This window comes from Garra rufa, chromosome 18 (genome assembly GCF_049309525.1).
Source record: "Garra rufa chromosome 18, GarRuf1.0, whole genome shotgun sequence".
NCBI lineage: Eukaryota > Metazoa > Chordata > Actinopteri > Cypriniformes > Cyprinidae > Garra > Garra rufa.
In genome coordinates, this window is record NC_133378.1 from 11,334,586 (window position 1) to 11,360,113 (window position 25,528).

At 40.7% G+C, this 25,528-nt stretch overlaps 1 protein-coding gene across 1 annotated transcript in view; it reads right to left on the reverse strand.

Moving 5' to 3' along the window:
• Positions 1 to 1,538: 1,538 nt before the first annotated feature.
• Positions 1,539 to 25,528, reverse strand: part of rbm10 (RNA binding motif protein 10) — a 28,004-nt gene continuing 4,014 nt past the window's right edge. Inside the window, exons 2-17 of the mRNA XM_073823667.1 lie at positions 25,354 to 25,417; positions 25,097 to 25,255; positions 24,521 to 24,681; positions 23,545 to 23,642; positions 23,280 to 23,367; positions 21,517 to 21,709; positions 21,350 to 21,435; positions 17,924 to 18,011; positions 17,053 to 17,144; positions 15,133 to 15,324; positions 13,734 to 13,907; positions 13,589 to 13,651; positions 5,916 to 6,095; positions 4,716 to 4,781; positions 4,478 to 4,566; positions 1,539 to 2,834 (exon numbers count right to left, since the gene is read on the reverse strand). Coding sequence (XP_073679768.1) covers positions 2,762 to 2,834; positions 4,478 to 4,566; positions 4,716 to 4,781; positions 5,916 to 6,095; positions 13,589 to 13,651; positions 13,734 to 13,907; positions 15,133 to 15,324; positions 17,053 to 17,144; positions 17,924 to 18,011; positions 21,350 to 21,435; positions 21,517 to 21,709; positions 23,280 to 23,367; positions 23,545 to 23,642; positions 24,521 to 24,681; positions 25,097 to 25,255; positions 25,354 to 25,417 — 1,866 coding nt within the window. The 3' untranslated portion in view covers positions 1,539 to 2,761. The remainder of the gene's footprint in view (positions 2,835 to 4,477; positions 4,567 to 4,715; positions 4,782 to 5,915; positions 6,096 to 13,588; positions 13,652 to 13,733; positions 13,908 to 15,132; positions 15,325 to 17,052; positions 17,145 to 17,923; positions 18,012 to 21,349; positions 21,436 to 21,516; positions 21,710 to 23,279; positions 23,368 to 23,544; positions 23,643 to 24,520; positions 24,682 to 25,096; positions 25,256 to 25,353; positions 25,418 to 25,528) is intronic.

Here is a 25,528-nt window from a genome sequence, read left to right on the forward strand (position 1 = left end):
TTCAGGTAACAACACAAAAAAAATCAAGCGTATGTAAACTTTTGAACAGGATCATTTTTATAAGTTCAACGATTATTTTCTCTTGTGGACTATATGTAAGCATCTTTAATGTGAAATTTCTTATTCAGGTCAGTACTAAATAAAAAAATAACATGTATTTTGTATGATCCATCTTATTTTGGTAAAATAATTAACATTTTGCAGATTCTGCAAGGTGCATGTAAACTTTTGACCTCAACTGTGCATTTGGAAAATGATTGTATTACTGTGGCCTATAAATAACATGACAGAACAAGTCAAACTGATGTCAAAACAGGAAGCTGTATTGTGCAAATGCATTCTTTCAACACACACACACACACACACACACACACACACACACACACACACGTTGGGTTTACATGTTTTATGGGGACATTCCATAGGCGTAATGGTTTTTATGCTGTACAAACCGTACTTTCTATCGCCCTACACCTACCCTACACCTAAACCTAGCCCTCACAGGAGATTGTGCACACTTTTACTTCATCAAAAAAAACTAATTGTGCATCATTTATAAGCCTGTTTCCTTATGGGGACCTGAGAAATGTCCCCACAAGGTCAAAATCTACTGGTATTCCTATCCTTGTGGGGACATTTGGTCCCCACAACGTGATGAATACCAGGTACACACACACACACACACACACACACACACACACACACACACACAATGGTTGAGGAACACAATCATTAATTGCAAAGTCCTAGAAGGTGATGGGGTCACTGTATCACAATGATCTGCATGGGTCAATCTCACAAAGAAGTGTCTTAAGGTGCGTTCACACCGGACGCGAATGAAGCGGCAAGCGCGAGTGATTTACATGTTAAGTCAATGCAAAGACGCGAATAGCCATCCTGCGGCGCGAAACGCGCGAATGAGGCGGCGCGAAACGCGCGAATGGCGCGGCGCGCATTGAGCGTTCAAGCGATTGCCGCGCCATTCGCGCGAATCGTGCGAAACGCGCGAGTTCAAAAATCTGAACTTCGGCGGAATTCCGCGCCGCGGTAACCAATCAGGAGCTTGCTCTAGTAGTGACGGAGGCAGAAATCCGAAACAACAATGGCGGACAAAATCACCGTTGCTGTCTGTGGTTCCTCGGAGCTGTACGATACATCTTTGGACTTTTGTAGAAACAGGAATAAAAGGGATCTTGCTAAGAATAAAGTGAGTGAAGAGGTCGGACAATCTGGTTAGTTTTAAAAAACGCTCTTTACTCAATTTAACCTACATATACATACATATTGAGACTACAAGCAAGCTAAAGCTGGCAAATTGAGCTCATTCACCTATTTTACAACTACTTTCCCGCTGACGAGTGGCAGAAGCCCCTCCCTTGACGCGAATTCGCGTCTGTTGTGAAGAAAATGTCACGCGCGAATGACGCGAATTTTACCGCGCGAATGGCGCGAGTAAACTCAAATGTTCAAGCGTTCAACTACGCGCGAATAGCGCGTTTTTTCCGCGCAAGTCGCGTCCGGTGTGAACGCAAAAATGTTAAAAAGAAATTACTTCAAACTATGACTTCAAACTATGTTTCACATAAAATGCTTAACTGGAATGAAAATAAATGTAGCAACATAATATGAAAAATCTTAAATCACCCTAAAAGCAAACTCAATGTTCTTTTTAATGAAATACAATTTAGTAAATTAGTATATAAGATTTAGATTTTAATTTGGGGAAATAAAACGTAAGACATGTTCTCGACAGGTTTTGTGAGATTTACTGCATTGAGACATATAAAAAAATCCTCTGAAGTCCTTACAGAATGTCACATTCTCAATATTCATACAGTTTTACTTTCACATAAAGTAATGATAAAAAAAAAATCATTTCTTAATCAAACAAAAATGGGCTTTCAGCCCTTTCTAATGACATTTAAGCAAAATTTGAATTTGAGAATCATTTACATGATTTTTTTTTTGTGGATTCATAATCAACAACAAACAACAAAACATAACGGCACTTAGTGCTCATAATGACATACACTCACAAAAGTCACTCTGTCCACCTTAAATTCACATAAAACAAACTGTATATCATCTTATATCAACTTATATAGCTTATATAGTCTATGATACATATACACTGCAAATCAGATTAATAAAAATTCATATAAGTAAACAATAATAATCCGCTGTGCCTTTTTGTCAAGTCTAATCTACTGTGCAAGTCGACACAGACAGCCGCTGTCTGTCATTTCTGCATAGACTGTCATGTCATACGAGACATGCGAATGCATAGCACACTTACTAGCAAAGCTTTTCCTCAGGGCCCATGATGGCTGTTATTCAAATCATACTTAAAGGGACAAAAAGACTGAATTATCCAGGTTTTCCATCCTGACATCATTTTCACAGCTTCCCAAAAAAAGGCAAAATGTTCAGTAACCTCATTACATCTACAAATATTCACAAATTGCTTTTTGGGAAGCTGACAATGGGCTTAAGTCCACAAATGTCACATCATTGGACTGTATTTACAGTAACTGTGCTATCAATAGAAGCTTTTTTGTATTTCTCAGGATCCTGAGGGGTTTTCTTTGAATCAACCTGAATCCCATGAAGTAATATTTCTTATTTCTATATAAAAAAATCTGCACTTTCCACATCATTCTAATCTTTTAGCTGCACTATGCACAAGTTCCGCACCATATCATTAAAAACTGCTTGCGAGGCATTTCGTTTAGCACTGAAGGAAGTCCAAAGACCAACGTCATTATTCCACTGGCAGGTTACGAATGAAAAAGCCTTTTTCCATTCTTCCTGGAAGCATCTGAGAACCCACGGCACTGAGCAAGAGCAAATAAGACATTACTTAATTTAAACACCCCCAAAAACAAGGCATTACTACAGGTGCTGGTCATATAATTAGAATATCTTCAAAAAGTTGATTTATTTCACTAATTCCATTCAAGAAGTGAAACTTGTATAATGTATACATTCATTCCACACAGACAGATATATTTCAAGTGTTTATTTCTTTTAATTTTGATGATTATAACTGACAACTAATGAAAACCCTAATTCAGTATCTCAGAAAATTAGAATATTGTGAAAAGGTTCAGTATTGAAGACACCTGCCACACTCTAATCAGCTAATTAACTCAAAACACCTGCAAAGGCCTTTAAATGGTCTGATTTGACAGTTGTCCAAAAGACGACCATTGACACCTTGCACAGGGAGGGTAATACACAAAAGGTGATTGCAAAAGAGGCTGGCTGTTCACAGAGCTCTGTGTCCAAGTACATTAATAGAGAGGCGAAGGGAAGGAAAAGATGTGGTAGAAAAAAAAGTGTACAAGCAATAGGGATTACCACACCCTGGAGAGAATTGTCAAACAAAACCCATTCAAAAATGTGGGGGAGATTCACAAAGAGTGGACTGCAGCTGGAGTCAGTGCTTCAAGAACCACTACGCACAGACGTATGCAAGACATGGGTTTCAGCTCTTGCATTCCTTGTGTCAAGCCACTCTTGAACAACAGACAGTGTCAGAAGTGTCTCGCCTGGGCTAAAGACAAAAAGGACTGGACTGCTGCTGAGTGGTCCAAAGTTATGTTCTCTGATGAAAGTAAATTTTGCATTTCCTTTAGAAATCAGGGTCTCAGAGTCTGGAGGAAGAGAGGAGAGGCACAGAATCCATGTTGTTTGAGGTCCAGTGTAAAGTTTCCACAGTCAGTGATGGTTTGGGGTGCCATGTCATCTGCTGGTGTTTGTCCACTGTGTTTTCTGAGGTTCAAGGTCAACGCAGCTGTATACCAGGACGTTTTAGAGCACGTCATGCTTCCTGCTGCTGACCAACTTTATGGAGATGCAGATTTCATTTTCCAACAGGACTCGACACCTGCACACAGTGCCAAAGCTACCAGTACCTGGTTTAAGGACCATGGTATCCCTGTTCTTAATTGGCCAGCAAACTTGCCTGACCTTAACCCCATAGAAAATCTATGGGGTATTGTGAAGAGGAAGATGCGATATGCCAGACCCAACAATGCAGAAGAGCTGAAGGCCACTAGCAGAGCAACCTGGGCTCTCATAACACCTGAGCAGTGCCAACGACTGATCGACTCCATGCCACGCCACATTGCTGCAGTAATTCAGGCAAAAGGATCCCCAACTAAGTATTGAGTGATGTACATGCTCATACTTTTCATGTTCATACTTTTTAGTTGGCCAAGATTTCTAAAAATTCCTTCTTTGTATTGGTCTTAAGTAATATTCTAATTTTCTGAGATACTGAATTGGGCTTTTCATTAGTTGTCAGTTAAACACTTGAAATATATCAGTCTGTGAGGAATGAATGTATACAAGTTTCACTTCTTGAATGGAATTAGTGAAATAAATCAACTTTTTGAATATATTCTAATTATATGACCAGCACCTGTATGTCTGTGACAGCTATGCATTAAAATCCAAGTATTGTTTGTCTTACACAGGGCTGAATCTCCTCTTTTTTGCATCTGGTGCTTGTGGGACGGCCCCTTTTTCTCTTCTTTCTGCTGCTCGGTCTCTATATTTTAGCTGAAATGAAGAGCGCCACCCAGTGGTCAATAGTTTAAAAGTTTCAAACAATGAATTATAAAGAAATTGAATTTTGGAAAAGGTATTTAGACACTCCTGATTGTATCAGAGAACTCTGAAATGTAATCAGGGGTTTCAGAACAATTTACCTCTGTTTCTGAACGCTCTTGTGTCTCTGACGGAGTCTGTCTGGCTCGCTTCTGCTCCAGATTTTGCTGAACATGGATGAACAAAGATTAGCAATATGAATACACTGTATTATTTTGTTTATTTATTTGACATTCAGAGTATCACATGGTACTATGGTTAGTTATTGCAGCCCAAATTATGATTGGTACCCACAAAGTTGGTCAACGTTATATTTTCAGTTTTTATTTTAGTATACGTTTTAGTAATATTTTTGTGCTTTTGTAATATATATTTTTTTTAGTTGTAAAGGCAAAATTTTGACATTTAATTTTTTCATTTATTGATGTTTTTCATCTAATATATTATATTATATTTCATCAGTAGTTATCAAGACTTTTAGCCAATGTTATATTTTCAGCTTTAGTATTTTAGTATATGTTATAGTAATATTGTTATGTGCTTTTATAATTTGTATTTTATACATATATACATATACATACATACATACACATATACATATTTCTGTTTATTTTATTTCAGGTTTAATTTTACAACTTATCTGTTAGTTGTCAAGGCAAAAATTTTTACATTTAATTTTTTCATTTATTGATGTTTTTCATCTAATATATTATATTATATTTCATCTTTAGTTCATTTACAAGGTATTAAAAGAATTTAGTCTTAGTTAATAGTAATAAAACTAAGGTCTATTGTTCTTCATGAAATTTTATGGATTTAATTTTTATTAACAGCCGGGCCATCTTTGTTTTTTTAACAGTAATAAAAGCAAGGCTGTTAGGGACAGATATACATCTTTCCAGTGGGTTGTACCGTTATTTAAAGGGATAGTTCACCCAAAAATTACAATTCTGTCATTAAACTTGTAAGGCCTTCATTCATCTTCCGAACACAAATTACAATATTTCTGATGAAATCCGAGATCTGACTATGCATAGACAGCAATGCAACTACCACATTTAAGACCCAGAAAGGTGGCAAAGACATCGATAAAATAGTCCATGTGACATCAGTGCAAAAATATTTCTAAGACATTTAGTAGACAAAAAAAACTCTAAAAACTGACAACAAGAGCTATGGAAAATTATATAAGTAATCTAGGAGCTTTATACAACTTTTTACATAACGTCTATAAGAACAATCAGAAGTGGCGTGGCTGGAGCGGGCAGATATCAAGGCGTCGCGTGACGTGCATGACTCACTCGGTGTAGCTCAGAGAGCTGCTGATGTCTGATCAGAGCCTCTTTACTGGGGAACTGTCTCCTGCAGAGCAGACAGGCCAATTTAGACCAGTCTGTCAGTCTCTCCTCTCGCTCTCCGGCCTCCTCCTCACTGTCTATCTCTCCACTGTAGCCTGCGACGAGACCCTGAGGAGGACTCTGCTGAGAGATAACACCAGCAGACAGAAAAATATATTTTTAAAACACTGCAGTGCCAATAATAGAAAAGGTTTTTTCGAACACAAAAGGTGCAAGCAGTGAATTACATGGTAAATGCATGAAATAAAACAAGACAAACACAAAAACAAGTAAAAAAATAAATAAAAAATCAAAGCCATTTCTATGCTTTATTTTGGTGTTTTTGCTTATATTCTTTGCTTTGTAACTTAAAATATAAAAAAAAGATCATAAAGTAACAAAACAAAATTCAACAAATAAAAACCAGAATGTAAAATTAGATATTTATGTCAATATATTTACAACAATATCCAAAATTAATTTAAAAACAAAAACCATAACGTAAAGTAATACTAAAACCAAAAATATAGCTGCAATTGTATCAGACCAACTGCAGCAAAGTAACTGAGGCCATTTTAAGATGATTTTAGCCCAAATGGCTGAAAAATAATATAAAACTACTAGTAATATGATTGAAAGGCTTATCGCTTTTGACTAATAGGTGGCGCTGTTACCAAACTGATGTGTTGCGGCCAGTGTAAGGAGACAACGGCACACACAAAGTTTGGTGTCAATATGTCAAAGCTTTGCAAAGATACAGCCTCAGTTGTCATCTGGCATCATGCCTCAAATTTTTTGTGATGCTATACAAAAGCAGTTTTGTATATCAACACAAAATCCATAACTTTGTGTCAACACAGTCTGAAGATGATCCGACTCAATTTTGGTGAAAATCAGACAAATGGTTGCGGAGTTCGAAAAAGTAGGTTTTCAACATAAATCAAAGTGGCGGAAGTTCAGCTAACTATGCCATAATTGATATCTCAGCATATTCTCTGCATAACCCAATTAATATTGTGAGACCAGTTTACCTGATTACAATGGGCTAATGTAATGAAAAGTTTGGAAATGTCATAATCAACGGTTAATAAATGGTTTTTCAGTTTTGACCAGTAGATGTTGCTGTTAACAAATTGATGTGGAGTGGTCAGTGTGAGGTGATAATGGCACATACAAAGTTTGATGTAAAAATGTCAAAGCTTTGCAGAGATATAGCCTCACATGCAGTTTGGCATCATTCCAGCAAATTCGTTAAAGTGGTAAACAATAACCATTTCGTACATCGACACAAATTTGGTCAAATTTGGTGAAAATTGGACCACCAGTCTAGAAGGAGAATTTTGGCATAATTGGTATCGATGTTCTTCGGCATGACCCGAGGAATATATTGAATCACTTTCATTACAACAGGCCAATTTCATCAATGTTATTAGAAATGTTTTAACTTTTGGCCACAAGGTGCCGCTGCCCCCAAACCTTTTGAGTACTGTCAGGGCTTGGTGCCGAAGACATACATAGTTTCGTATAGACATGCCAATGTGTTCGTAAAATATAGCATTTTACATTAAAAATCAATATGGCCGACATGGAAAAATTGGGTATAGTTCAATTCGGACTCAGTTTTGTGGTTTTTGGCCAAACCATTCAGAAGTTATAAGCAAAAATAGCCTTCCCTTCCGAAGGGAACTCTCACTGCGTCCTCTAGAGGGCGCTTTTGGGGAACGCTGCAGCGTGCCTCGAGTCTGAAGAATGCATAGAAAAACTACATGAAATGGCCGGCGCCAGCGTATGACGTCACCGCGGCGCGTCAGTCGCTGCCGTTGCGTCACTACCGGGCGACCATAACATAAAAGAGGCGCCCGTGCAACACAATACATCTTCGCTGTCTTCAGCTTTCCCGGTTTGGATGTGCATTGGAAGAAACGGTAAGAATCCTTTCTTTAAACTACTATCATGGCAAGCACTAGCAAGTCGTTTAAGCGGTGTGTTCATCCGTGTCCTCGTTATTTGACACCTGATGACACACATGAGCTTTGCGTATTCTGTTTGGGCGAAGAGCACACACGCGATGTCCTTGAGGGGGCATTGTGTGTACATTGTGAGCGCTTCCCTATGAAGAAGCTCCGGTCTCGTCTGTCTCTCTTTCTGAGGAAAGATGAGCATTCACTTGCCCCTCGCGGTTCGGGTCCTGCCGTTGCCGAGGCACGGAGGAAACTGAGCTCGTGGGGCTCGCAAGTGGAACTGGCTGACGAACTTGAGAAGGGTCTCTCTCTCTTGCCAGCCGGAGACGATGACAGGCTCCTAGCTGATGATGATGCGTTATCGCTGACGTCGTCAGATCCAGGAGCAAGTGCTCTTTTGGGTTCCACCCAAGAAGAACAGGAAGTGCTAGAGATGGATGAAGACGCTGAGGCTGAATCCTCTCTACCTTCCTGCCCTGCATATGAAGAGCTGCTGGAGGTTATGGACCGCGCCACGGCCAGGCTCGACCTGCCGTGGAAGCGGGCTAGAAAGATAACGCCGCGGGGTCGCCTCGACGAGCGGTATCTTTCAGGCCATAACCACCCAGCTCCGGTGAGTCTCCCATTCCTTCCCGATCTTCATACTGAGATCGAGAAGGGCTGGAAAAAGCCGTACTCGGCGCGCATTCATAGTTCGTCTATGGCGAACTATGCTAATATCGAGGGATTGCGTGACCACGGCTATGAGAAGATGCCCCCTGTGGAAGAGACGCTAGCCTGCTATCTCTCCACAGGGCGGGCCTCCTCTCTCAAGACTCCCTCTCTGCCTTCTCCGGCCCTGCAATTAACATCCCGGCTGAACGGCAGAGCATATGCAGCAGCAGGTCAGGCGGTGGGTGCACTGCACACCATGGCAGTGCTCCAAGCCTACCAAGCCGATCTGCTGAAAGACCTGGACAACGGTCAGGGTCTTTCCCCTGACCAGGTGGCTGAGCTCCGTCGCACCACGGATCTCGCTCTCCGTGCCACCAAGCAGGCCGCTACCCATATGGGCAGGGCCATGGGGGCTATGGTGGCTACGGAGAGACATCTGTGGTTGAACCTGGCTGATGTCGGGAGGAAAGAGAAGGGCTTTCTTCTCGACGCACCGGTTTCGCCATCTGAGCTTTTCGGTGCCTCCGTCGAGACGGTGGTTGAAAAGTTCAGAGAAGCGAAGACGCGCTCAGCTGCCTTCAAGTCCTTTATCCCTCGAAGGCCCAGGTCTCAGCCCGAACACCACAGGGGTCCTGCGCCGCCTCCTTCTGAGGAACAGAGGCAGGTGCAGAAGGCTAGTGTTGCATCCCGCGCTCCTCCTCCCCCTGCGAGCAGGTCTAGGAGGCGACGCGGATCGAGAGGTGGCAGACAGGATTTAAGGGAAGTCATCCAAGCGAGACAAAATTCTCGCAGGGGTCAGAGTAATACCTAATAAAACCTCTCCTTCCCTCGGGCCAGTCGGGTCGCCATTTTAATTCCCCTGTCGCCATTTAAGCTTCCTGCACTCCCCGGACCTATGATGTTCTTTGGTGGTTCTACCTGTATAGAACCCTAATTTACTGATGGTCTGGAATCAGGCGGTCTCTGAGGAGAGTCCCGCCTCTTTCTACGAAGCAGGATGCTCTTAAATGGGTGAGTATGATCCGTTTTTTACTTTGAAGGAACTTCATACTGTCTCAGGCCTGTGTATGTTTTCTCTCTCCACAGAAGAAATACGACGAGTCTACGGCAGACGCCCCCCTCTGATCCTATGGATTAAGGTTACGGCAGTGTTTTGCCCTCTCCACTCCACAGGCTGTGCGGTAAACCAACCCTTACAGCATACATTACACATAGGACCTTGTCCTCTTCAAGGTAAGCTCCCTAAGTCTTTCCTGGGTTTGCCCTTGATATGGTTATGCTGTCCTTTGCAGGCCTAGTGTAGACTTATGCCCTATTGAGACAGGAGCATAACTCCCTAGTTACGCCCCCCTTATGGCTGGATAGGCGTGTTGCCTGCAGGGTTAGGTTGCGTGTTGTATTTTTCCCTCAGAAAAAGGTGGAAACATCTCGACGGAGCACCCCTCCCTTCAAACGGTTGTATGGTGGTGTCCGTCTACACAACACTTGTTCCAGCACTATCAGGCTTCCCCCTTCAGTGGTTAAACGAGCAAAAGGAAATTTTCCTTTCTCCCTAGGTAAGCATCTTAAGATATTTATGGTTAAGATTGCACTAGTATGTTTAACTCTGTTGCAGACGGCCTGCGTGCGAGGATCCGCTTCGTGTCCTCTCCTAAATACGGTTTCCATGGAAACTGAGTGTCTACACCTGTTGAGACAGGCGTTCACTTGAATAGGAGTGCAGCAGACCGGAGTGCTCGCTGCGAACCCGGAGCAGGTTTGGTTGCTCCCTTTTCTGCGGAAAAGGTTCTTATTTGAGCTCCACCTGGTGACATGCTTTCCAGCTGGGGTCTTGATTCTCGGTCCATTTGGTGTGCGCTCCCCTTTCTGAGGAAGGGGTTTTTATGTAAATCTGAGTGCCACTTTGTGACTCTCTTCAAGTCGCCTCATTCTAAGCCTGAGGGCTGAGGCAGCACTTGATGTAGGATCTACACCCAGGCTGACGAATGTCTCCCCTACAGAGGGTTTGAGCATCTTTCGGTGTTTAACACCTTAGAAAGCCGTCACTCTAGGATCGATTCTCGCCCCCCAGGCCTAGTTCCACTTCCCTTTCTGAGGAAAGGTTTACGAAGTGTCTGAACTAGGAAGCTGCCCTTATTCATTCCGGAGCTTCCCAGAAACTTTCAAGGCAAACAGTGCTCCCCTTTCTGAGGAAAGGGTTTGTTAAGGTTAAGAGCTCACGTTCCTCCCTGTGCGCAGGATTGCTGGAACATATCTGAGCTCCCCTAATCCAGGGTTTCCTTCAGAGCAACTTCCCAGGACTGAGTGCTCCCCCTTCTGAGGAATGGGTTTTGTTAAGGTTAAGAGCTCGCGTTCCTCCCTGTGCGCAGGATTGCTGGAACGGACCTGACCTCCCCTAATTCAGGGTTTCCTTCAGAGCAACTTCCTAGGACGGAATGTTTCCTCCCTCCTGAGGGTAGGAATCTACCAGGGACAGACCCTTGAGAGTTATGAATCTGCTACAAGGATGTTGGCGTGCCCCCTTTCCAGGGTTCACTTATAAAAGCACCACTCCTTGGTGGCCAAGTTCTCCTCCCTGTTTCCCAGGGTAGGAGCTTGACCTTCATGCTTCAGGTTTCTACTCTCCAGCCTTTATTCTGGATGTATGCTCCCCTCTATGAAGGGTAACAGTGAGAGCATTCGCTCCTGTTCGGTTGTGCAGCTCCCCTTCTGGGAAGGGTCTTCTATGAGCGCCAACCCACCTTCGTGAGATTGCCAGACCTTCATACAGGTCGCGTGGACCGGGCTGTGCACGCTTCCCCCCTTTTCATTAAGGGTTCCCTAAAAGACAGCAGTGCCCCCTTCTGGAGAAGCGATCCTCCCTGTGGATCAGGGTCAGGATTTTTGTCCTCTACTATCGTCCACCATTTCAGGATGGTCTCAGCTCCATGTTCATCTCTGTTGACAGATAGCTTGCGAGCTTCTGTCCAGGGGAGGGTTAGTGTGGCAATCCCCTCACCATCTGGGTCATACCCTTTCTGTCTCTTCAGACGGCATGGAGCTGATAGTGAAACCCCCTGGGAAAACACTCCCCTTAAATCCGATCATGTCGGTAAGCGTCCCACGCTATGCCTGGGCGTCTTCCAGTTAAAACCACAAGTGTGGTAAGTGCACACACACCTGGGGCACTTCTATAAAATCCACGTGTTGGTAGGTTCCCACCAAGTTTGAGTTCCTCTTTTAAATCCTTTTTGGTATGGGTCACACGCTTTGCCTTGTTCCCATCTATTGAAGTCGGCTTACAACCCCGGTTCCCTGGGTTCGACTCCTTTGATATCTTAGCTGATGTCTGCTGACCATCCACTATTGGGGCGCGCCACTACTAGTGGCCCTTTGAACGGACCCAGGACAGGTTTCTGCCCTCTTATGGGAGCCAGTTCCTGAGGGAACTAGGCCCTATGTTGCGGTAGTTTCTGGTTCTGACAAGTCTAAGTTTCCATCGAAGCTTAGCCGTTTCCCTCAGAAGGAATTACTATAATTCCAAGCCTGAGCTGTGCCCTGGGTTCTACCCAGTCTGTAAGTGGGTAACAGGTCAGGCCTCTGGCCGGGAGGGGTAACGTTTTGACAGCCGTCACCACGTCCTAGTAGGGGCAATTCCTCTCAGAATTGTTGCTTAGTGCTCGCTGGCTTAGCATGCACTCCCCTCAGCATGGCAGTGTTGGTATACCGTTCCCCAAAAGCGCCCTCTAGAGGACGCAGTGAGAGTTCCCTTCGGAAGGGAACGTCTCAGGTTACGTATGTAACCCTAGTTCCCTGAGAATAGGGAACGAGACACTGCGTCCTCTAGGCTTCCTCGCCATGCTTCGGACGGTAAAGCTTCAGACTTTGAAGATGTATTGTGTTGCACGGGCGCCTCTTTTATGTTATGGTCGCCCGGTAGTGACGCAACGGCAGCGACTGACGCGCCGCGGTGACGTCATACGCTGGCGCCGGCCATTTCATGTAGTTTTTCTATGCATTCTTCAGACTCGAGGCACGCTGCAGCGTTCCCCAAAAGCGCCCTCTAGAGGACGCAGTGTCTCGTTCCCTATTCTCAGGGAACTAGGGTTACATACGTAACCTGAGACGTTTTTTCATATTGCTTGACCGCTAGGTGGCACTGTGCCAAAACTGTGCAGGTAGCCTCAGGTTATGCTTGTTTGGTCTCAATACGCCAAACCGTTGCAAAGATATAGCCTCACATCCACTTTTGCGTGCTCTTCGTAGAATTTGTTCACATGTTATTTGAGAATGGTTTGACTAATCAACTTTCTTTCTTTTTGCCAGCATGACCTGAAGATGATCTGAGGAAATTTTGGTGAAAATATGATTCGAAAAATAGGTTTTACGAACTTAATATTCCATCTGAACGTTATTGTTCCAAAGTTATAAGCATAAAAATTAGTGAAACTTTGGACAAGTGGTGTCGCTATAGAGTTTGACTTAGAGACTCCAATCTTGCTATGTTTAATGTTGAGACTGTCCTTTAGCAGTGTGCCAAATTACACAACTTTACCACAAGTGGTTCAATGGGTTGCCATAGACTCAAGAGTGGAAGAAGAAGAAGGCCAATGGATACAATAGGTGCCTAAACACCTTTGGTGCTTGGCCCCAAATTAAACTAAACCAAACCAAACCAAAACACACACACACACAAAAAAACTTGTTTTTCTCCTGGATGTTTGATCTGTTCCATCAAAATCTGAGGTTGCTCTCTTTATATATCTAATGTAATAAAACAAAGAAAATTCAACAAATAAAAACCATAATGTAACATAACATGAAACAAAAATCCCAAATAAAATGAAAATCAAACACTATAACATGGTAACAATAAAATAAAATACAATAAAATAAAAAGAACAAAACCACACTTCTCTTTCTTCTGGATGTAGCATATCAAAACAACAAAAAGAATAAACAAAATCCAAAATAAAACAAACACCAAACATACCATAACAATGAAAACAAAACAAAAGTATTTAAGGGAAAACAAAAACACACTTCTCTTTCTTCTGGATGTTTGATCTGTTCCATCAGAATCTGAGGTCTCTCCAGCAAAGCACCCTGTGAAAAAAAACACAAGTTATACAAATGAAAAAGGTGGCATTTTAAGAGCCTGGCATTAATCAGATGTGTAAAACCCAACCTTCATCTCCAGGACGGCGTAGCCTGCATCAGCGCTGGCAGACTCCCGCCTGTCATCGGGTCTCCCCTGTCCCATCAATCGAGAGTTAGTGCTCAATGAGGTAGAGGACGACGCTCGGCCATTCTCCTTTTGCCTATTCAGACTTTTGGCCCACCGCTCCATGTCTTTGGCAATCTAAAGAAAGCAGAAAAACTCCATTTAAATGACTTCTTTACCTCTTTACCTCATCCTCTAAGACAGGGGTTCCCAACCTTTTTTACTCCGGGGCCCCCCTCCTTCTCCGGTCAATTTTGCAAGGCCCCCCTATGCCTGACATGTCCTCTTATACTGTACTTATGCAGTAAAGAGAAAAGTATTTATTTTTAAACCTTTTTTATTAACCAAAAGATTTTTTATTATTATTATTCTACTGCTTTTATGTTATAAAAAACTTAAAACACAATTCAAACAAACTTATTAACAATTAAAACTTCAAATATACCTTATAATCTTTAAAGAAAACCTCTAATTCTTAAAAAAAAACACAAATTCTAACTTTTTAAAATTATATATAATATAAAAATTTAACGCTCCTGAATTCTTTACTTCAGACATTCTTTACAACTTCAGAGTACTTTTTCTTAAATAAGTGAACCTGCCGTACAACAGGGAGATACCAAAAGACCACTAAACCTATCCATTTGAACTTGACTGACTGAATAGCTACTGTTTGTATCCATTAAAAAAATAATACACAAAATCAAAATACAGCAAATACATTCTAAATTTGTTGAAACACATCGATGTGAAGGTTTGACGAAGACGGGATCAGTGAACTCTGTCAGTGCGCGTCTGATGCTCATAAACACAGAGCCTCACTCCTCTTCTATGGGTGAGCATCCATTATAAAACACTCACAAAAAAAATATGATAGAGCACTGAGATTGCGCATATGCGCATTTGTGAATAAATAGCGGACTTATGCGTGTCTAATGTACGACTCTGATATACACGAGTGTTATACATTAGGCATGCGCAAGTTATTGTTACACTAATCGTCTTTACCTTTACATTCGCACAATGGTTTGCTTCATGCATGCAGCCGAGAGATGTAATATTAGTTTGCGTACAGCGTTTGGCAGTTTTGAGCCGCCATTCAGTCAGTATAAGTGCGATGAGCCTTGCTGCGCCGAGTCGCAATCAATCACAAAACACGAGAGAGGCTGTGCTTTTATTATTTTCATTTAGCATATTAATAATGAAATTAAACAATTATAGGATAATATTTAAATTAATTTTAAGATATCTCGCGGCTCCCCTGGAGGATCACTGAGGCCCCCTAGTGGGTCGCGACCACTCGGTTGGGAACCGCTGCTCTAAGACACATCAGACAGCTAACAGCTTTAACTGCAGGGTGTACCTGCTGTGCCGTCTTATTCTTGGGCTTGTCCTTCTTGTCCTTGCTGGTGTTTGGAGCGCCTGTAAGGTCAGAGATCGCTCCAGTGCCTGCAGCATCTGTGCTGTCGTCGGACGTCTGTGACTGGGCGGGAACATATGTGTGTCTTTCCCCATCCCAGTACATGTACTGCTGCGTATGGGGATTAAAGTAGTACTAGACGGACATCACAAAGACAAGAACAAACGGCAACATTATCAGTATCAGTATGCTTGTATAAGAAGCATGTTTAGTTGGTCATTAAGCCTACAAGCCTACGAGTTTAGTAAAGATACACCAATGCATTCATAAAATATAGCATTTTACGTTAAAATTCAAATTGGCTGACATGGGAAAATTGGGTATGGTTCCACTCGGAATCAGTTTTGTGATTTTGGCCAAACCATTCAGAAGGTATAAGCAAAAATAGCCTTTTTTCATATTGCTTGACCGCTAGGTGGCACTGTGCCAAAACTGTGCAGGTAGCCTCAGGTTATGCTTGTTATAACACACACCAAGTTTGGTCTCAATATGCCAAACAGTTGCAAAGATATAGCCTCACATCCATTTTTGCGTGCTCTTCGTAGAATTTGTTCACATGTTATTCGAATCAACTTTCTTTCTTTTTGCCAGCATGACCTGAAGATGTTCTGAGGCAATTTTAGTGAAGAACCCTGCTGAAAAAAACAGCATATGTTGGTTAGGTATGTTTTGGTGCTGGGATGCTGGTTTTAGCTGGTATATGCTGGTCCTTTGCTGGTTTATGCTGGTCCCTTGCTGGTTTATGCTGGTCCTTTGCTGGTTTATGCTGGTCATGTTGCTGGTTAATGCTGGTCCTTTGCTGGTTTATGCTGGTCCTTGACCAGCAACATGACCAGCATAAACCAGCAAAGGACCAGCATTAACCAGCAAAGGACCAGCATTAACCAGCAAGGGACCAGCATAAACCAGCAAAGGACCAGCATTAACCAGCAAAGGACCAGCATTAACCAGCAAAGGACCAGCAAGGGACCAGCAAAGGACCAGCATTAACCAGCTGAGGACCAGCATAAACCAGCAAGGGACCAGCATAAACCAGCAAAGGACCAGCATTAACCAGCAAGGGACCAGCATAAACCAGAGAAGGACCAGCATTAACCAGCTAAGGACCAGCAAGGGACCAGCATAAACCAGCAAAGGACCAGCATAAACCAGCTAAAACCAGCATCCCAGCACCAAAACATACCTAACCAGCATAAGCTGTTTTTTTTTCAGCAGGGAAGATGTGTTTAGTTGGTTATTAAGCCTACAAGCCTGACAAACTGGACATTAGCAGTGTAGTTCACCCAAAAATGAAAAGTCTGTCATTAATTACTCACTCTCAAGTCTTTCCAAACCCGCAATCATCAAACAAAAATTAAGATATTTTTGATGATCCTGCATAGACAACAATGCAACTGACACATTCAAGGCCCAGAAAGGTAGTAAAGACATTAAAATAGTCAAAAATAACGACTTTATGCAACATTTTTTTCTCTTCTGTGTCAGTCCTCGCCACGCATTCACGAGAGTACCACAAAAAGTATTCTTTTAGCTTCATAACATTATGGTTGAAGCACTGATGTCACATGGACTACTTTAACAATGTCTTTACTACCTTTTTGGTCTTGAACGTGTCAGTTGTATTGAGAAAGCTCTTGGATTTCATCAAAAATATTTAAATTGGTGTTCATAAGATGAACAAAGGTCTTACGGGTTTGGAACGACATTAGGGTGAGTAATTAATTTTGAGGGTGAGTAATGAATTTTCATTTTTGGGTGAACGGTCCCTTTAATTATGTAAGGGTTGGAGCTAAACTCTGCAAAACAGTGCCAGATTTGAGGAACCCTGCTTTAACTCTTCTGGTGGAGTGATGCCTTCATTACCTGTGAATTTGGGTCGTAGTAGAGGCCTGTAAAAGGGTCGTAGTAATAGCCAGAGCTTTCATCATATTGGTACGTGGACACATCAGGATCCGCTGCAAGAGAAGAAAAAAATACAACTGATGCACCTCATTCATATGAAACTGAATATGCACAGGAACTCATTAGATCAGGCAAAATAACTACAAATTCAATGGCAAGAAAAGTACATGAACCCATTGGAATTGGTTGGTTCTGCATTTATTAAACATCCCAATAACCACTGACAGTGCTGTGGAAAGAGTAAGTGACAGCTGTTTTTTTTTTTTGGTCCCTTTTAGTTCTGATGAGTTAAACTGCATACTAGGACTAAAGGTCATTGCACACTGAGCCTGAAAAAACAAACAAACAAAAAAACGCATACAATTTTCGCATGTTAAAAAATAAATACCTTACATTATGTCAACCGAGTTTACACACTGCCTCTGAAACTTTCGTCCGTCATAAAAATTTGATCAGGTTCGATTTTCTGCATTTTCACATCCGTAACAAGCATTTTGATAGGAAAGGATGAATATGAAAAAAATAAATAAAAATAATTTGTATTCGTCATCCTTTCCTTTCAAAATGCTTGTTACGGATGTGAAAATGCAAAAAATTGAACCTGATCAAATTTTTATGACGAACGAAAGTTTCGGAGCCAGTGTGTAAACTCGATTGACATAACGTGAGGTCGTATTTATTTTTAACGAGCGGAAATTTCGTACTAAAATTTTAGACTCGGCGTGCAATGACCTTAAGACTAAAAAAACAAAAAAACAAACATACAAATAATTGTCACTGTACATTTTTTGTCAAATAAACACTTTTATCATGTTGTGGATGGTTTGCTTACGATACTGCTGGCACTCAAAAGTAGTTCCAGGTGTAGCAGGCTGGTTAGGGGTAGCAGGCTGAGGTTTCCCAATGATTTCCACTGGGGCCTTTGCACAGACACAAACACGTTATAAGCACGACTTCAGAAAAGTCAAAATTATTGAGTTAGAACAAAAATTTACAGATAATTTGCTCACCTCATTGTCATTCAAGATGTTCATGTCTTACCTTCTTCGGTCAAAAAGAAATTATGTTTCTTGAGGAAAACATTTCAGAAATGTTCTCCATATAGTCGACTTCAATGGTGCCCTCGAGTTTGAACTTCCAAAATGCAGTTTAAATGCAGCTTCAAATGGCTCCGATCCCAGAGTCTAGCGAAACAATCGTTTTTATTTTATTATTTATATACTTTTTATCCTCAAACGCTCGTCTTGTCTTGCTATGCCTCTGTTTTTTCCGGTTCAAGACAGTTAGGGCATGTTGAAAAACTCCATCTCATTTTCTCCTACAACTTCAAAATCGTCCTACATTGCTGTTTTACCTTTTTTATTAAGAGTGTTTGATCTTCTTCGCATGTTCAATTTGCAAACACTGGGTCGGTACTTCTGCAGCGATGTAGGATGATTTTGAAAAGATTTTGTAAGGTTAAGGGAGAAAATGAGATGGGAGTTCTTCAACATATCCTTACTGTCTTGAACCGGGATAAACAGAGTTCAAACAGAGCAAGACAAGACAAGCATTTGAGGTTAAAAAGTATATAAATTGTAAACCCTTCTTCCTTGGCTGAGATTGTTTAGAGCCCTTTGAAGCTGCATTTAAACTTCATTTTGGAAGTTCAAACTTGGAGGCACCACAGAAGTCCACTATATAGAGAGAATTCCTGAAATGTTTTACTCAAAAAAAACATAATTTCTTTACAACTGAAGAAAGAAAGACATGAACATTTTGGATGACAAGGGGGTTTAGAAAGTTTTTGTTCTGGAAGTGAACTAATCCTTTAACTTTGATGAATGAACAACCCTGAAAACACGTCCCTGCGGGGCCCATGCTGGCTTTTTGCGGGCACAGTGGGCTAGGACCAGCCCACACCAAACCCCAGTGCATGCTTGCCCAGGCAGGGCCCACAGCTTTGCCCACACACCAGCGGACTGCCCACATTAATCCTATGATGGCCCAGCGTGGGCCAGCCTGTCTGGGCCCAGATCAACTTTTGTACCTTTGGGCTCAATTAGTTTTTGTGTAGGCAGCCCTGCAATGCAACTAAAAGAATACTTACAACATTGACTGGCCATTCTTTAGCCACTCAATTGAACTGTCTCAAACCAAAAGAGACCTTTTCAGAACCAGTTACTTCATATAGGCCAGGGATCCTCAAATCTGGCTCGCAAGATCCACTTTCCTGCAGAGTTTAGCTCTAACCCTATTTAAACACACCGGAGCATGCTAATTAATGTCTTCAGGATCATTAGAAAATCACAGGTGAGTGAGTTTGATCAAAGTTAGAGCTAAACTCTTCAGGAAAGTAGATCTCACAAGCCAGATTTGAGGATCCCTGATATAGGCATATTTGCTTTTCAGAGGCTGTAAGAAAATGCTCCTTTCAGCCAAAGGTGTGGTTGTGGAATTCAAGAAACAGAGCGGTTGAGAGGCCTCTGGGGAAGAGTGAGCTGTGCCAATGAATACTTCAGCACACCAAAACATATTTTCAGCAGAGGTCAAAGTAACAATTTGGTATTTTTTATTTTTATGTTAATTTGTATTACTCTCACATTTATATAGATAATTTGTAGTCTCTTTCAGAGTGTTTAATTAGCAGTATTAAGGCATTTCCACACTGAGCACGAAAAAGTGAAACGAATACCGCACGCAATGATGTGCTGGAATAAAACAACAGATTCCTATGAGTGCTTCCACATAGACCGAGACATTCGCACACTGGAAAAGTGAATGTTTTTTTAACAACCAGTCCGACTAATCCTTTTTTAGTTTCGCAAAGTGAAAACACAGCCATCCAATAATAATTGAGCATTACATCATATGCCCGGAGCAGCTGCTGTTGCCCAAAAGGATGAGGGTGGTGGCGCTATTTCGAAAACCAGTGTAAACGAACACAGAAGAAGAGTATTACGAGAGAGAAGAGGGTGCGCTCTTTATCATTGCATCTGAGAACAGATGGTTATTCCCACATGTTCTTAATATAATTTCTAATAATTCTCCACTGAATTATGTGATCTAGAGGAGAACACTGTTCGTTTTCTTCCACTTGCGCAAGTGTTATATGAGTCAGAGCGAGTTCACTCTTCCGTATTAAAAAAAAGCAAACAGACATATGATTATGTTATTTTATATATATATATTTTCTGTATCTGTTTTGTATGCAGCTCATGTTAGATTTATAACAATAAAGAATGTTTATGATAATAAGTAGTGTGGCATTATTAAACATACAAAGAGTGCATGTCTGCCTATTATACAATCAAAATAACTCAATGATGGTTTAAAGTGGGTTTTAAGCAAAATACATTAATAACTATATACATTTTCAAATGTGGCATGATGCTAATTTGACTTCTATTTATGTTTTAAGATGTTTTCTTGTAAGCATTATAGATAGTTTGTGTTTCTCATTTAGAACCAAACTTTATTTATCTTAAGTTAATGCTTTATATTGAGCAGCGGACGACGTTAAATGCATATACAAGATACATATCTGAGAAAAAAAATGCACTGTTGGTCAACGCCACCTAGCATGCAGGTGTAAATTAGCAGAAGGAAAATAATTGGTTCGCGCTTGGTGTAAAAGCACCATTCGTCTGCAGTTCACCTCGTGTTTTTGCATCGCACTCAGTGTGTAAATGCCTTTAACCTGAATTAAATGTTGTCTATTTTGTATTTAATGAATCCATTGATTTGAAATCCTTTTGACTACTGTACATTTTTGACAATACAGACATTAGTTATGTGGTGACTGCATGCATTTAAGATATATAATAACTGTTTTTCCCAAAGACTCACGTTATAGTACAGGGGTGCCAAACTAGGCCCTGGAGGGCCGGTGTCTTGCAGAGTTTAGTGCCAACCCCAATTAGACACACCTGAACCAACTAATCATGCTCTTACTAGACATAATAGAAACTTCCTACCAGGTGTGTTGAGGCAAGTTGGAGCTAAACTCTGCAGGACACCGGCCCTCCAGAACTGAGTTTGGGCAGTAATGTATTTATAGTGAAACAGATTTATTGTTGTAGACTAATAATGTGGGCCCTGTGTGGGCCTAGTGAGGGCTTCCTGGGGGCTAAGTGAGGGCAGCCCATGCAGGACCAGCGCTAAGGGGCCAACATTTTGCCAATGAGCTAAGTCTGTTCTGGCAGCCTGCTGGGGGCCCTTAGGCTCATAAAGGGTTTGTTTGCAGGGTAATGAATGAACAGGAAAAACAGAACTCTACCTGATTGGCTTGTTTGGAGGTTGTTGTGACGACAAGATGATTCTGGGATGCTGCAAGCGCCAATATAGAGGTAGCACCTGTTTCTCCTGTGATCAAATACACATTCAGACTTAGTCCAATAGAAGACTTATGTGCTCACAGCAGATGTAAGTGAGATGTGGTTATACCTGTAGAGGCTGTTGCAATGTCAGGAGCACCTAATGTTGTGTGGCTAGTCAGTAGCGCAGGCACTGGCCCTTTAAAGGCTTGAACATCTGCACTGACAATCTGCACTGCCTCCTGCCCAAACACAGCTGTTGCTGCCCCCTGCTGGTGCACACTGATATCACCGCTTTGAGCTGCACCTGCAAGCTGGGCCGTCTGAAACAATAACCACACATTGGTCAGCATGTGTTGAAGCAGGAATTCACATCTCAGCATTGCTTTTTTTTTTTTAAATCTAATTAACCTTTCAGAATGAAATTTCAGCTTCAGACTGTTGCATAGCATATTGTCTGATCAATCTAAAAACAGACTAATCAAAGACTTTTGCACCAATGTATGCCATTTGTGACCCAGTCTTATGTAGCACAGGTATATTTGTAGCAATTGTATGGGTCAAAATTATCGTTTTTTCTTTTATGCCAAAAAATCATTCGGATATTAAGTAAAGATCATGTTCTGTGAAGATATTTTGTAAATTTCCTACCGTAAATACATCAAAACTTAATTTTTGATTAGTAATATGCATTGCTAAGAACTTCATCTGGACAACTTTAAATGCAATTTTCTAAATATTTAGATTTTTTTGCACCCTCAGATTTCAGATATTCAAATAGTTGCATCTCAACCAAATATTGTCCTATCCTGACAAACCATGATGTATACATCTCAATTAAAAAAAAAAAAAAAAAAAATTGACCCTTATGACTGGGTTTGTGGTCAAGGGTCACATTTTTCTTTAGGAAAACCCTTGAAAGTAGTGATGCACTAAAAATTTTTGTAATTAAAAATGGCGAAATTTATTTATTTTTGGTTTGGCCTGAACAGTTTTAGAGAGATTCTAATTTTAATTAGTGCTTCCCCAATGGCATGTTTGACTGTGTCTATTTCATGCACACAACATGGATAAACTGTCAGCAGTGTGGGTGCTAGGCCTGGGTTGACAATATTGATTTCTCGTTTTGATGCTCTTTAATGCATTTCACGTAATCGCTCAATGCTTCAATCGCAGAAAGATGTCAATAAAACAGCTTGTAAACAATGTCATATAACATTACATTTTCCTCAGAAAATCCATTCAATGTCTAGAAACTCATTAGTCATTAGCTATAAAAATAACTCTAGAATGGAGTTTTACTAAATAAATGCACTATATTATGTTTAATATATTTTACATGTTATCTTTACTATTTAATGCATGTTTGAATAAATCTATCATGAAAACAAGTTATTACAGCCACTTTTAAATGTTTATATTTCAACAATGAATATGTAGAAACAATTACATCATTAAAAGGTTATCTTTTGTGCACTGTAAATGTTTATTACAACCTAGTTTGTATTTGAGCGCTGATTATTAAATAAATGTAACTAATTCATACCAATTATTTTTATTTTGATAAATGAAAACTTAAATTTTATGGTGTTTTCATAAAAAATATATATATAATTTCAGTGAATCACTATTCGAAATGGCTTGTATTGTGCTAATACTCAACAAACAGAATCTGTTTTCCCCCCAGTTGTTTTGTATGTTTTTAACTAGTAACAGTGATAGCCAAAAAAAAAAAACATGTTTCTTGAGGTAGACAAATAAACAAGTGGTAACTATGGCATAAGCAGAATAACAGTGTCACATTTACACCTTAAATACGCATTTATTTTAAGCCATTCAATATCCTAGAGTTAATCATTTCCTACATAATGTTGTTCTTTGTGTTGTGGATACCTGAGTGACGGCCCACTGAGCTGCAGCTATAGCTGTACTCGCAACTGTTGCCACACTCACCCGATTTCCATCTGTCAGAAAAACATCACTGAGAGACAGAGAGAGAATTCATAAAACTCTGGAACATACATGTAAAACATAACAGTACTAATGTGTTCTGTAAACATTCTCTCACATGTGTGGCTTTACTGCATTTTCCTGTTACACAACTATGACGTCAGCGTAATGCTGCAGGATCATTATAAGTACAGCATAACCCTCGTACCGTTTGGAGCCTTTGGCAAACTCCACAGAAATGAGCTTTCCATCAATAGAGAGAGGAGGCTGCAGGGACTGGAGGATCTGAAGCAGCTGTGAAGCTTCCTAAAACACACACACAATATAATACCTGTTTGTATTAGTCTTAAAGGAGAAGTTCACTTCCAGAACAAAAAATTACAGATAATTTACTTACTCCCTTGTCATCCAAGATGTTGATGTCTTTCTTTCTTCAGTCGTAAAAAAAATGTTTTTTTTAGAGGTAAACATTTCAGGATTTCTCTCCATATAGTGGGCTTTATGGTGCCCGAGAGTTTGAACTTCCAAAATGCAGTTTAAATGCAGCTTCAAAGGTCTCTAAAGAAGGGTCTTAGCTAGCGAAACGATTGGTTATTTTCTTAAAAAAATTGACAATTTATATACTTTTTAACCTCAAATGGTCGTCTTGTCTAGCTCTGTGTGAACTATCGGTTCAAGAGTTAGGGTATGTCGAAAAACTTGCATCTCAACTTCAAAATCATCTTACATTGCTGCAGAAGTACTGACCAAGTGTTTACAAAGTGAACGTGCAAAGATCAAACTTACGAAAAAAGGTAAAACAACGATGTAGGGCGATTTTGAAGTTTAAAGTTTTTTTTCGACATACCCTAACTGTCTTGAACTGGAATACACATTGTACACACAGAGCTAGACAAGAGTATATAAATTGTAATGAGTTTTTTGGTAAAAATAACTAGATAAGACCCTTCTTCCTCGGCTGGGATCGTTTAGAGCCCTTAGATGCTGCATTTAAACTGCATTTTGGAAGTTCAAACTCGGGGGCACCATAGAAGTCCACTATATGGAGGGAAATCTTAAAATGTTTACCTCAAAAAACTATTTCTTTATGACTGAAGAAAGACATGAACATCTTGGATGTCTACTTTAACACATATGTTAACAGAACAAGCCAATGTCATTTACAAGTAGTGTCGTCGTCTTACCACAATAGTAGTGAGCTGCAGGAAAGCAAACCCTCGGTTGAGCTGCGTCTGTTTGTCTTTGATGAGCCGTACGTTTGAAGGTGAGAGAGTAGCAAACGGGGCCAGAGCGGACAAAATGGCATCCAGCGTTGTATGGGGTCCCAGATTCCTCAATATCAGAGCTGAAGAGAATAAATGTTAAATGGATAGTTCACCCAATGAAAATTTGCTGTTAATTTACTCGCCCTCAGGCTATCCAAGATGCAAGTGAAAGTGACTTTTTTCTGTAGTAGATGAGTATAGATGAGAAGATTTTTTTCAGCTGAAACCATGATTCTTGGTCATTCATAAAATTCTGCCCTTATTTGAGCATAATAAGCATATCAAGGAACACAAAATTAATACTTGTGGCTTCTAATGATAAATGGAGTTCTTATGAAGTGAAACAGTTGTTCTGTGCAAGAAACTGAACATTATTTGCAACATTATTACCTGTAGTCCAGAGCCTTTTCCACAAACTGGTTCTTTGGGACATTAAATTAGCAGAAAATTGTCATTTTTGGGTGAACTATCCCTTTCAATGTGTGTATGACTTACTGTCATTGGCCACCTCAGCAGCTGGGGATGAGGAACTTAGGTTGAGAATTGGAGCTGCTGTCTGGTATATGGCAGGAAGGGGCAGTAAACCCTGAGCTGAGTCCTTTAACTGCCCCAGAGGTAAAGTCTTTGGCACCAGAGGCAGTTTCAACTCAGCCTCTGAAAAGAAAGTGCCATATGCACAAGGATTTACATTTATATTCATGTTTTTACCATACTGTTACATATAACTACAACAAATTCATTCAAATTCACACCTGATTTTGGAACTCCGCATTTGAAACACTTTTCTCTTCGTTTGAAGTTCTGCACTCCACACTGTCAATCAAAACAGAGATGTTCAAAATGCTGGATTACTTTTATAATGTCTTTATGACCTTTTGAAAGGTTTAGGGACAAAAATCTCTCACGTTTCAATAAAAATATCTTAAT